Genomic DNA, 14,206 nt, shown 5'->3' with positions numbered 1-14,206 from the left:
TATAGGGACAGGAAAAGCTGGGAGAATACCTTGCTTTCTCAGTGGATCAGGGAGCAGAGAAATCCTGGTCAGATGATAGAATAAAAGAGAGTGCTGGGGAGAACAGAGAGCAGAGCAGCCCACCCCGCCAGCAGGTGTAAAGAACACAGATCATTGGGAAAGGAGTCAGTGAACTCCAGGACTCTGAGGTCAAAAGGTGTCCCACCTCTCTTCCCTAAAACTGTTCTCTTATCCAGTCCCCCACGGCATTGCCTGTTCGCTAGGTATGTCCCTCTGTAACCTGCTGGAGCAGCCCTAACCTCTCACGTGCCGGAAGAGACACAGCTGAGGGCGCCCTCACTACCTCTGTGGAAGAAGAAAAGATCCCCTTTCCATTACACAGAGGAAAATGATGATGATAGAACAACAATAATGTACATTATGGAGAGCTAACTGTATAGTAAGATTCTGTTATAAACATTTTACAGGTATTAACTCACAGAAGCCCAACAAGGTAGTTACCAATATTACTCCCATTCTAACAGATAATAAAATTGAGGCACAGAAAAAAAATGTTTTAAATCGAGGCACAGAAGTTATTTGTCCAAAGACACACAGGTAGTGAGCTATACTCTCCATTAGGATTCAGATACAATTTGTTGCTAAAGCGTTTTGTTATACATAGTGATTGGCTGCAGTATTACTACACTTCTGGGCTCTATAGAGTTCAGGTGACTTTTGTGGGTGGTCTTCTAGCCACTGCGTATAGCACTTGTTAGTGGGAAAACGGGCTTTCAAGAAGCTACTTTGAACAGCTTTGGGATTGTCTAGTTTATACAAAACCCCAGTTCTGTCTACCTAAAATTGGCATGTCATCAACAGTCAGCATAATGTTTCACGTCACTGAAATCTCTCTTTTTCTTTTCAAGTTTTGCTCCAGACTGCTATGATTGGGGACAACAAACTAACAGCTTCCTGGCTCAAGTAGGAACTTTACAACCAGACTCAATTTTGGATCCTGACAAACCAAGCCATGGGTAGCATCAGTTAACAAGTTATATGGACGACGCCTCAGTTGAAAATCTTCAGAAAGACTAATTTAATGACAGCTGAATTTTTAGGGCACGTTTCCTTAAGAAATAGGACTCGATTTTTCTTTGTTACAGGTTTCTGATGGCTCCATAGGACTAAGCAATAATTTAGATTGATAAAAACCTTATTTTAGTACTAAAAAGTGAGCCTGGCTGCCTGTTTCAGTGAGTATAATTTAAACTTCAAAAAAATTCCGTACTTTTATAAAGATGTATTTTATATAACTTAATAATGCTAAAATATACTAGGATTTTTTGAGAATGTTACTGCAATATATGTTGTAGTTTGCACAGACTTTTATGCATAATTCACTTTAAAAGTATACAGTACATGGTCTGATGGGTTTTTTTTGTTTGTTTTTTTTTTGTTTTAAAGGCTTTTGGACTAAAGCATTCCTCAAATCCTTACCTCTTCAGATCGCTCAGATTCTGGTAGACTCTAAGTACAGTTGACATCTAGAAAGCCGATTGCAGCGCCAGTGTTGAAAGTTACAATGTAGCAGAACGTCAGCAGACTACACAGTAGGTAAATCGGCTCCTTAGAGTTGTGGAGGCATAGACGGTTGGTTCCTCAGAGAATCTCCTAAATTTTGCCAAAATTTAGTACTCCTTTCAACAGGGCACTAATGTATACCTTCAGTGATAAGTTGATGTTAATAAAAACATTGACAGAATTGACTTACACTATTAAACTTCCTCTGCTGTATTCAGAGATTTTTGCACAGTTTGTTAGCCCAGTGAATCTAATACCCATCGCCTCAGGACTTCAGCAAGACTGCACCTTTCCCAGCTCACTGAACATTCATTACTGAACAACGAAGAGGTTCTCAAAAGGGGTTTAATAACAGGTAACCCTGAGTCCTTGAGCCAAAAGACTATGTGGAATCCTAACAGTTTTCGTATAGTTTCCAACCATATTTAAAATAATACTTTTTATTTTTAAGTAGCTCCAAAAGCAGCCCACTGGAAGCTGCATGTTTAAAATGGTAGTAGCACTGCAGTATCCTATAGCATGAGTCCTGCCTCTCAGCCATGTAAAAGGGCATTCCAGACAGTTGCTTATAAGTTGTCTTTCATTTAAGTGAAACACGTCATGAAATACTAGTTCCCCAACCATAAATGCCATTCTAAAATCTCCAAGTCTATATATATATATATATATATATATATATATAAGTGTGTGGCCTGCAGTTATAAAACTGCCTATAATAGGAGACTGTACATGGCTCTGTCAGGGAGGCTAGGGTACTAGAGAAAGTATTGTTACCAGAGAGGAAGTATCTTTCTGCTCTGCCTAGGAAATCTTACATCTCGGGACAGAGGGAGGGGCAGGTGAAAAGGAACTTATATTAGTAAGTTCTGCCCATGTAATGAAACCCATTTCTGATGTCTTCCTTCCCAGTTTGGCCTTCAGGAATAACTTGTCTCCGGGCACTGATTTCACAGCGATCAAGTCTGCTTCTCTTATATTGATGGTATTTAAAAATCAGGATCTCAAGTTTTCAGTGGGTCATGATTGGTTTTTTTATGTGTACCAACACCTTCACCCTGCATAATCACACAAAACAACATTCTTGCTTTTCAGTATATGGAAGAATTTGGGTCACGTATTTAAAACAGTTACTGCCAGGGAAAATTCTACACTGAAGCAAAATTTGCACTGATTATTCAGGTTACCTTAAAATATTATAAGTTGTTATTCTAAATAGCTTTAAGAACACCCTACTTGTCATACTATCTTTGTTAAGTGATACGTAGAAGAATTTAAAGGCAGACTCAGCAAATGCTTAAAAATCCTTTAAATCATGCTTTCAGGAAGTACTGCAGTTCTTCAATATTAGGTCAAAACATCATGCAATCATTATACTCATCCTATGACATACAAATATCTTATTATTCTTTTATTATTAGCAAGAAAATTGAAATACTCAGTATTAACTGATAAAAACCGTAATCTATTTTTATGATTAAGCTGCTAGTATTATTTGAACTATTATTTTTTTATCAGAAAGGATAAAAATGTTCTAAGTGCCTATTTTTCTCTTCTTCCCTTTTTGAAAAGTAATGCCTTAAAGTACAAGTAATGTAAACACATCTAGAATATGAAAAACTATGATTGTAACAAACTCTCTCTCATAGTAAATGATCACGTATACTCTGAAATGTTGCGTGTATGGTGTGGAAAGGAAAATTAAAATTTCCTTTAACTTCCTAATTCACTTGTGTTGCCAAGTACACGAACAAAGCTACTCCTAGGTGAAATACTAAAGGCCAAGAGAAGGCAAGGAATGGTGATTACTGGTTCTAAAATACCCAACTGTCCTCTTGTTTTAAGGCAACATGATGAAATTAAAACTCCCATAATTCGAATGTTAAAAAAGTATGGGGAAGTATGGCAATATCACTGAAAATTTTGTACCATCATTTAGCTAAGGCTGATTCAACACTAAAAGGCTGCATGTAAATGTTCCTGTGTATCCACTGGAAATATGCATAACAGTTAATTTTGGAGTTAGTTAATTGTCTAAAGAATTCCAACTGATTTGTGTACAGGCAGACCTTGGAGATAACTGCAGTTTGGTTCCAGATCATTTCAATAAAGCAAAACATTGCAATAAAGTGAATCACATGAATTTTTTTGGTTTCCCAGTACATATAAAAGTTATGTTTCCACTACACTGTAGTCTATTAAGTGTGCAGTAGCGTTATATCTTAAAAAGCAATGTACGTACCTTAATTTAAAAATACCGCTAAAAAATGTCAACCATTACCTGAGCCTTCAGCAAGTCATAGTAACATCAAAGATCATGGATCACCTTAACAAATATAGTAATAATGAAAAAAGTTGGAAATATTGGGAGAATTACCAAAATGTGACACAGAGTCACAAAGTGAGCAAATGCTGTTGAAAAAATGGCGCCGACAGACTTGTGCAATGCAGGGTTGCCTCAGACCTTCAATTTGTAGAAAATGCAGCATCTGAAGTGCAATAAAGTGAAGCACAGTAAAATGAGGTCTGCCTGTAAGATATCCTTCAGTGGCTCCTTTTCCTTTCTACAATTAACCCATTTAATTGAGCTGATGATTAAAACATCCGGAGTGTTAACACACAGAGCTGTGGACTCTAGGAGGTTTTGATTCTTACAGTATACACACACCAGTCACATTGAGCTATGCCAGTTCCTTCCTGAATGTGTCGGGCACATTGCTAATGACGATGCTGGTTATTGTGTTCAGCTGCTTACATCAGGCACACTTGCTAATGCATCCCCCAATTTTCTCCCTTACCAAAATCCAGAAGAACTGCTCTTTGTTGGCCTTGAACAATTAACCCCTATTAAGAGGAAAGGAATAAGCGTTAGTAAACCCTAGAGCGTGAGAAGTGCTTTGAGAAAAAGGTCCTCATTTACATTTACATAGTATTACAAGAATATTGCTTTTACTTTTTAACCATAAAGATGAACTTATATTAGAACTAAATGGGTCTAAATATTTGAAACTATCAAGATTTCCAAATAAAGAAACTTTGTTTTTTTAAAAAAAAAAAAAACTTGCTCTCGTGTCTTTAGATTACTGCATGATGAAGTATAGGGCTGATCAAAGACACATCTAATATGCATTTCTAATTTTTATTCCATATAGGTGAGAATTCTTTTTAATTGGAAGCACTTCTAACTATGCATAATGCTACTTAAGACTTCATAGTCCAGATGGAGGAGCTTTTGGAAAGGATCAAGCTAAATAGTGGAATTCTTCTCAAAGACTATAAACAAACTGATTAAAGTGAGGAAACATTTTTTTAAAGGGACCATGAGGATAAGGAAGTGGAATTCAGTCAGTGTTTACTGAGCACCTACTATGTGCTAGACCCTGGGCTCAGTACTTGTGTCTGTGGACCCAGTCTGTGGACACAGCACCACCCTTACATTAACCCTACTCTTGGCGCTTAGCAGGTTATGTATTTATGAAGAGCCCTTGCACCAAAGGGTCAGAGTACCTTAAAAGTCAGCTGATGTTCGTGTGCCTCCAACCTAGATCTCTGTGTTCATTCCCCGTACCTGTCGCTCAGCTCCTCTGGGCCTGGGCACTGATGTGGGTTCATTCAGTGTGGGGTTCTGAGACTGGCTGCCAAGTCATCAAGTAGGGGTTTCAAAGTCCTCAGGTCCAAACCCGTTGACTCAGCAGCTCCTAATGGTATCTACCTGGTTCCTCTAAAGCTGGATTCCATACCTCTATCTCTATCCCTTGACCTGTCGCTGGGACCCACCCGCTATTTTCCTAGAGACTAATCATACCTTGCCAGCATTCTCATTCTTTAGCCTCCAAACCTGATCTGTCCTTTTGGAGCTTGGTGCCCTACCACTCAGAATATTAGAGTCTTCTATCTCCAGAATATGCTTTCTGTCTCTGAACTTTAAGAGCCTAGTCAGAACTAGAGATGAGCTGCCTGCTCTCCATCCAGCTGGACCCATGACCTGTTTCTTCTCAGCCTGTGTGAGCTTCAGAATCCCTCTCTCTTCTCTGCTGAGCCCTGTCACTCTGACCTTTCTTGACTCTGACCCTCAATTTCCCAGGACCCTTGCTAACCTACAACTGTCCCTCCCGTTTCTTTGCAGTCCCAAGTCATACGTGCTCCTTGAAGGCACTGATTGAGGTATAGAAAGGGTGAGTTTAGGATAACCAAATAATGCTTTACCAGCGCCATTCAATTTGTGCTACTGTATACCCTTGGTGTGCTATCCCCTTGGTGCATTCACTAGCCCAGAGTCTGGGCTTCGGGTCTGCAGCCTGAAAACCTGTTAAAGGACAGCAGAACACTTACCCATTTGGAGATATATTCTGTGAAGGAAATCCGCACGAAAAGTTAAATGATATCAGAATGATGCATGGTGAATGCAGACTCTGCCCTGACCAAGTGGTGGTAGGTAGATGATTTTAATTGATTTTAATCGGCCTGTGACAACTTGATGGCACTGTCAAGCAGACAACTAAGATTCATTCACATCGAGGGGACCTTCTCCACTAGACAGGTTTCTGTGTTACCTATTCCTCTTCGACTGATACACAGTTGATTACTGAACATCGTGAAGGTTAGGGGGGCTGACCCCCAAGTAGTCAGAAATCCACATATAACTTTATAATCAGCTCTCCGTATCTCCGGTTCTAAATCTGCAGATTCAACCAACCACGCATCGCACAGTACTGTAATATGTATATATATATTGAAGAAAATCTGCATGTTAAGTAGACCCGTGCAGTTCAAACCCATGTTGTTCAAGGGTCAGCCGTATTCTTCCTCTAGGTGCATTCTCGCTATCAACTAGATACAACCTAGTGAGGTTGCAGAATTCATAAGTTACACGATGGCAGGGGTATCTGTCTGTGTTTTGTTCGCTGCTATATGCCCAGCTCCTAGAGCAGTGAGTGAGTACTCAAATCCTGTTTCTTCTGGTAGATATCACCGGGGCTTTTTTAAGGTGACTTCTTGGCACTTGCACTTTTATCCACTGCATATTAATTTTAGAAGATTAATACTCATTTAAGGGCCCCTGCCTGTTTTGTTATGAATCTTTGACAGACATCCAACTTTTGGACAAAGGATCCATAATGGAGTAAAAGAGGAAATAAGGATTATATAGCAAGATAGCTTCTAAGAATGATTTGAGAACTAAGTCTTAAAACAGAAGCACTGAGATGAAATTCTGTCTACACAGGCACCTCACGTTCTGTCTCTTTGCTCTCACCTGTCTGGGCGCTGGCAACTAGAGTACTGAAATGATTAACAACAGATAATAAAAAGTAGATTTTTATCAGGTGAAGTATCAAATTAAAAGAACAGTGACATTATGTGGTTAAAAGGGCAACCCTCCAGAGAAAACACTGAGGTGGGCAGAGTTTTTAGCATGATTCATGTGTTAAAGGATTTTTTTCTTAAAGCTCCTATGGAACAAACAAGAACAGCTAAAAAAATCATTTTAAAATTTTGAAAGGGGGCAGGGGAGGTAAGAGGGGGCCAATGTACCAGGTATTAAAACATCGGCCCTGAGTAGTTAAAACTGTGGTACAGGTACAGGACTGAACAGATCCATGAAACAGAGAAGCCAGGATCTGAGATGAGATGCACGCAGCAACTCAAACTAATGAGGAAAGAAGATGAGCTGCTCGATAAACGGTACTGGAGTCAATGGGTCGTCGTCTGGGAAGAAATCAGCCTGGGTCCTGAACTTGCACTTTATGCCGGGGTACACTCCAAGGGGTCACAATTTAGATCTAAAAAAATAAAGTCATAAAAGTTCTAGAAGAAAATATAGGGGAATTATTGCTGTGGAGTGAAGAGGGCCTTCTTAATTATCACTTAAAGTCCGGACGCCACTAAAACATTGATACATTAGACTGCATAAAGACAAATCTCCATGGCTAAACCACCATGAGCAAAGTCAAAAGACAGACTGGAGGGCTTCCCTGGTGGCGCAGTGGTTACGAATCTGCCTGCCAATGCAGGGGACACGGGTTCGAGCCCTGGTCTGGGAAGATCCCACATGCCACAGAGCAGCTAGGCCCTTGAGCCACAGTTACTGAGCCTGCGCGTCTGGAGCCTGTGCTCCGCAACAAGAGAAGCCGTGATAGTGAGAGGCCCGCGCACCGCGATGAAGAGTGGCCCCCGCTTGCTGCAACTAGAGAAAGCCCCCGCACAGAAACGAAGACCCAGCACAGCCATAAATAAATAAAAATAAATAATTAAAAAAAAAAGACAGACTGGAAAAAAAAAAAAGTACAGCTTATTACAGTCAAAGTATGAACATCTCTAATAAATAAAGCACTCCTAGAAATTGATAAGATCAACAGTGCAGTAGAAAGATGGGTAAAAGTTATGAACACAAAAGGAAATACGGCTCTTGAACATATTAAAGGTAGTCAGCCTTACTCATGGTAAGAAAAATACAAACTAAAATACACTGATACATAATTTTGCACCTTATCAGAATAGCAAAAATCCAGTTTAATAACACCGGTAGGGGCTTCCCTGGTGGCACAGTGGTTAAGAATCCGCCTGCCAATGCAGGGGACATGGGTTCGAGCCCTAGTCAGGGAAGATCCTACATGCCGCGGAGCAGCTAAGCCCGTGCGCCACAACTACTGAGCCTGCACTCTAGAGCCCGTGAGCCACAACTACTGAGCCCATGTGCCACAACTACTGAAGCCCGCATGCCTAGAGCCAGTGCTCCGCAACAAGAGAAGCCACTGCAATGAGAAGCTCGCGCACCGCAACAAAGAGTAGCCCCCTCTTGCAACTAGAGAAAGCCCACGTGCAGCAACAAAGACCCAAGGCAACCAAAAAATAAAATAAATAAAATAAGTATATTTAAAAAAAAAAAAAACACCGGTATTGGTTAAGGCTGTGGAGGAGCAGATACTGCCTTCAACTGAAGGTGGGCGTGTGAATTGGCAGCCGTCCCCTGTGGAGAGCAATATTCTAATATCTTTCAAAATTATGAATGCACATGGTCTTTGACCCAAAAATTCCACTTGGGGGAATTTAGACTACAAGAATGGCATAAATACAATGTCTGGAAACAATCCAAATGCCCATTAATAGGAGATTGGCTAATTAAACGATTGCATAGTCATATAATGGGATACCAAGCAGTTACCAAAAAAAAAAAAGTGATTAAGCTATCTATTGACATGGGAAGACTGCCAAGAAAAACTAAGTGGAGGAAAAAAAAAAGCAAACAGTATGTACATGATGCCACTCTTTGGGTAAAAATGAGAGAAAAAATAAGACTTTTTGTATTTGTTGGTATATGCCTTAAAAATGTATGGACGGAAACATAAGAAACCAAGCACAGAGGTTACTGATGGTGAGGGCAGGGGAAGGATGCCCAGTACAGAAAGTTGGGCCCAAGAAGGATGACGTTCCACTGTAGAGCTTTGTATATTTTTTGGTTTTTGAACCATATGAATGTTGTTACCTTTTCAAAAAATAAAATATATTTAAAAAGCTTTATGACTCAATACCAATCAAAAGATGCCAGAAGTCCCCAGTTTTTAGTTGAATGGTAATAAGCCAATTTATAAACTAACACAAATACACCACCTTCTGAGCCGAGACTCTATAGAGTCAGGCTTTCTAGTTTCAAATTCTAGTCCCACAACCTAGAATTTGTGACTATGGATAAGTTACTTAGCCTCTCTTATCCTCAGTTTTCGTATTTAAAAACAGAGAAGTAATTGTACTTACCCGCTAGGGTTGCTGAGAAGATAAATAATCCATGCAAAGCCCTTCAACAGTGGCTGCCAATGAGTGCAATGATGATTTTAAAAAGAAACAACCACAGACTACTTAGTTTCTCCCTTCGCCACAAATTATAACCAAGTTTTCATCTCATAAGAGGAAACATTTAAAAGGGGGTTAAAGAAAAAAAAGAACAAGATAGGAAGATGGCAGAAACATTTAATTCACATTTTCTATAATCTGGTGGGTACAACAGCAAATTATTTGGAATTCTGTTCAAAATCAAAGCTGCACCTGTAGATGTTACTTAAAATAGAGTACACATAAATTTGGTGTGTGTCTATGTTGTTTTGTTTTACCAAATAATTTCCATGGTTCCATGCACCCCGTCTGTATTTTGGTGGATAGCTATGGTTTCTGCAGGTACTTCAGTGTGCAAACTGCTGAGAGGTTTACTGTGAACTGTTCCCAAATTTCCAGATGAAGGCAATGCTGACAGATATCAAAAGAGCTGTCCCTTCTTATATACAGTGGCGCCTAGATAGAGCTGGAAAACATGGCACAGTGTTTCACATACGTACAGAGATCACAAGTATTGAGTAATTCACAATGTTAAAATGTCAAAATAAAACGTTGGATTTATCGGATTTCAAAACTGTAAAAACCATTACTAATATTCTGTCTGATCCTCCTCATAATCTAAGAATCAACACAAGAGAAACATTTAAATTTACCAGTTTTAATATACAGTATTTCTAACTTACATAGATGCCACTTAAGAAAAAAAAATAAACTCATGCCATTGAAGGAAGGAATATTTTCCTTTTCTGCATTTTCATTACTTTATCAGCTGGTACAATCATTTCTGTCAAGTTATATTATCAAGTGTTGGACTTCTAAATTAGGTGATGAGATTAAAGACAAAATGCCAAGAGGTATTATTGCCAGGCAAGCATTTTCACAATGCAGTCGGTACTCTAGTATCACTTGACAACAAAAAGGTATGTGAGTTGGAAAAAAAGTTTATATCACAAGGACCATAAAACATCACCAGGCTCACAAAACAAAGATTCCTATCACTTACACATTCATTTAAAAAGCACACACATACACGAAAATGTAGGCTGCCCATCACAATCTAATTTATGGTAAAATAAAGTTAATCAAATAGATTTCAGCTTAAGAATACTTCATTTGTTTATTTTCTTGGTAGTGAAAGACCTGTTAAAACCTTTAAAAGAACTTTTTACCCTAACTAGATCTTTTAATTCCTAGAACTCACTCTAATACACAATTTTAACTAAGCTTGAAACAAATCACAGTAAAGGAAAGAAGCAAGAAATGGAAACGACCAAAGATTTTCTCCAGGAAATAGAGCTTAAATAATAGCCTTTATCTTTAACTGAGGGAACGGTGAAGTAACACTACCAAAAAGATTTTTAAACTTACAGTAATAATAGACAAAGTGCAAAACATTCACATTTTCTTAGACTCTGAAAAACACTAAGAATAATTCTTATTAATTTACCAGCAAGATTACTTAGATATTCACTTTTTAGACAAATTTACCTGAAGGTCCCCCTCTCCCACCAGACAATACTTGCATCCCTAAAAATGAAAAGAAAAAGTGGAGGAGGCTCCAACCAAGTCAGCCTGTTTTATTCAACTTAAAAAAAAATACCACCACTATCAACAACAACATGAAAACTCTAGGTCTATAAAGGTTAGAAACGGGGTAAGAAAATAATTAAATAGTGAGATCTTACTCCCTCAAACCATAGCCCTCCAAGGGACAGCTAAGTATTTTTAAAAGAGGGATAAGCCAACTAAATACAAGTTAAAATATGCCACTAAAAATCATCAATGAACACGTTCAGACTTTGGCAGGATAAGATATGGGTTTAAGAGCACTTATTTACTTCATGAAAGACTGATACCCGCATTACTTCTACACAGATGCAACCTTCCAAATTAATCACATTATATATACTAACACCTTTTAAAATAATCAATATTTTAAATATTAAGGATATTTAAATCCCAGGTTTAGAAAATGACAGTTTAGGACTTATGAAGTCATCTGTTGGTACAAGTCACATGAAGTACCATTTATATACAAAGAACTAAAAAAGAAAAGGTGGGGAAAGGGGAAGCTTAGAGAAGGTATGAACTAATTTATCTACTTAAATACCCTACCAAAGAAAATCAGATTGAGAGAGGATTGCATAGACTGTATTCTGAAATAAAATCCTTTAAAAATGCTTACTTTAAAATGGTAAGTTTTGTGTATATAATGTTTTCATTTGGTGTTATAAATCCATATAATTCCATTCAAATTTTATAAGATGGAAACTGTTAAATAAGTATTTATGCAATTTTTTTTTTGGTTTGTTTTCTTAAACAAAAATTTCTAAAATTGGAGTAGGGGCAAAGAAACACACAATCAATAGAAACTGATTTACACGTTCTAAGTAAAGAATCCTCTTGAGCCAGCCCACTGCAGGCACATGAAATCTGGCTGGGTAGCATAGGGGATATTACTTATTCACCTTTGCCGAAGCAGGTCCTTTAGACCAAAGCAAAACACCACAACCACAACCTAAAATCTTCAATAAAAACCAATGAAACTTAAGTCTTGGGGATTCTTAAGTAACTACTATAACTATACATTGAAAGGGTCATTGATCACGCTGACACTTCCATATTACAGAAGGTGACACACAGAACTAGGCAAGGCTAAAAATACATTTAAAAATCACTGACAAATTTTTTTCACTGATACCTGCCCTAAGCAACATTTGCTCCCTAGTTCTCCTTTTCCATAACAGACTAGTTAACAGTATTATTCAGATGGAAACATAGTCATTTAAGTTTGACAGCTGGAAATAAAGAACAGAATAAGCACAAAGCCAATTCTAAACAAATGGAAGAGCAGAATATTCAACAGATGGAAACACGTGGAATTAAATACAGAATTAGTGCAGTTTACATGTTTTAAAAGTATATTTCATTTACAAATATCTCTAATTGATAATCTATTAAGAAGCATAAATATTCAAGTGAACATTTGAATTTTCTCTTTAAGAGTTCAGAATTCTTGAAGTCTGAAGGTTAGTCTCCTTCTGCTGAAATGTCCAAGACTAAAAAGGCTTCACACAGTCACTTTATGTCTCTAATTAGACATATAAAAGCCTCTATTACCTACTGTGTTGTAATAAGACTTTGAAATTCTGTAACTCTTTTATACTTGTAGAAAGCCTACAAGAGAGAAAAAAAAAAGCATATTAGCACAGCTAATATGATGTGTACACATTTCAAATTATTGATGCTGTTATATGGGCTACAATTTGAAAGCAAAATCGAAAATAACATGACGTAAACAACACTGGCCAGTGAAGCTTCCATTTTTAAATGTGTATGCTATAATGATTAAAGACTGACAAAACACAGAGCTGTAGTTCGTTAGTCTTGGTTTAGAAGGGGCAAAGGAAGCCAGTTGCTTCGTATTATCAACAGATTCTAGATTAATGATGGGAACAGTGGTATGATAATTCATTGCAATAAAGAATCTCAAATCATTTACATTTGGCCTTATAAATTCATTTTGCACACTACTCTCCAAATCCGCTTCTTTCTTGTTGTTCCCCAAACATGGATTTGTTTTAACCCAAACACTAATTTGTTTTAACACAAAGATACAGATTCTATTTATTCTGTCTATTGATGAATCCCTGTGCCCGCCCCATCCACCCATATTTATAGTGTTCAATAAATTATTATTGAGTGAATAAATGAATGAAATGCTTCTGAGCCCAGACCCAGAAGTAAAACTCTAGAATGGAAATCATAAAAAAAGAATTCTGTAAGCTCAATTATCCTTAGGTACAATTCAGGGTTGATACAATAAAAATCTAATGTTTTTCTTTCTATAGCTTAAGATAATGTAGAATGCAGTACTGAGCCCATTTCTTCAAGAACTTAAGAGCTTTTCTTATATTGAGAGCATAATGTATGGTAGGCAATGTTCTAAGCTCTTCACAGATATCATCTCATTAATTGTTTAAAAAAAATTCCACAAGGTAGATAAAATTAACCCTGATTTTACATTTTAGGAAAACTGAGGCTCAAATAAATCAAGTAATTTTCCCAGGGTTGCTCAGCTAGTAGAGTAGGTGGGTTCTAACCAGATCATCAGATCCCAAGACCATATGTCCTCTCAAAAAAATCTATGTCCTTTATGGTCTCAAAACCATTTTCTTTATATTCTTACAAGTTGTAGGATTAACAGAAAATGAATTCTTACTCTAATCCTCAGAATATTAGAGGACTGAAACAGTGTTTACTTATTACGAAAAAACAATATGACAATATGATTATTAAACAAAATGTGTAAAATCATATGCTGTGTACCTCAAAGTACCTGTTTTAAAAAAAAAACCTATCAAAATACATAGGAAGATACAGTAGAAACCAAGGTCCATAACTAAAGAAGAGAGAGCTTCGTAAAGAGCAGCGGCTGAAAAAAACAATGAAAAAGTACGCTCAAAGTCTGATTCAGATACAAAATGGAGAGGGTCAGAAAACTCGAAGGTTATCGTACAAACTAACTGTAGGTTACCTTTTACGCGGGGAGTACAAACTCGCCAGCACTATATGGGACCAGAGTCTCTGTGAAGATGCATTCCAGACCTCACAATTTATTACACAAGAGATTTTCCACGTTCCCTATTATTATTCTCCGACAGACACAGAAAGGCACAGAGCGTACCTGCATTTACCTACTGCTTTACCGGTACTTTTAGAGGGATACTAAAATATATTTTAATAGCCAACAGGTATATTAATTTGTTCCCTGGAAAATAAGCCATTTGATATAAATGTTGAAACTATCAAAAAATGG

At 37.6% G+C, this 14,206-nt stretch overlaps 2 protein-coding genes across 3 annotated transcripts in view; one reads left to right on the top strand and one right to left on the bottom strand.

Moving 5' to 3' along the window:
- Positions 1-3,694, top strand: part of GPR137B (G protein-coupled receptor 137B) — a 47,074-nt gene extending 43,380 nt beyond the window's left edge. The window contains exons 7-8 of the mRNA XM_068547565.1: positions 909-1,235; positions 1,447-3,694. Coding sequence (XP_068403666.1) covers positions 909-1,020 — 112 coding nt within the window. The 3' untranslated portion in view covers positions 1,021-1,235; positions 1,447-3,694. The remainder of the gene's footprint in view (positions 1-908; positions 1,236-1,446) is intronic.
- Positions 3,695-9,521: 5,827 nt separating this feature from the next.
- ERO1B (endoplasmic reticulum oxidoreductase 1 beta) overlaps positions 9,522-14,206 on the bottom strand; it is a 63,367-nt gene continuing 58,682 nt past the window's right edge. For both annotated transcript variants that reach the window (XM_068547563.1, XM_068547564.1), the window contains 2 exons: positions 12,508-12,564; positions 9,522-9,853 (listed from right to left, as the gene is read on the bottom strand). In XM_068547563.1, coding sequence (XP_068403664.1) covers positions 9,844-9,853; positions 12,508-12,564 — 67 coding nt within the window. In that variant the 3' untranslated portion in view covers positions 9,522-9,843. The remainder of the gene's footprint in view (positions 9,854-12,507; positions 12,565-14,206) is intronic.

This window comes from Eschrichtius robustus, chromosome 7 (genome assembly GCF_028021215.1).
Source record: "Eschrichtius robustus isolate mEscRob2 chromosome 7, mEscRob2.pri, whole genome shotgun sequence".
In the NCBI taxonomy this organism is placed as follows: Eukaryota; Metazoa; Chordata; class Mammalia; order Artiodactyla; family Eschrichtiidae; genus Eschrichtius; species Eschrichtius robustus.
The sequence above is the reverse complement of the archived record's forward strand: the minus strand, read 5'-3'. Positions and strand labels throughout refer to the sequence as shown.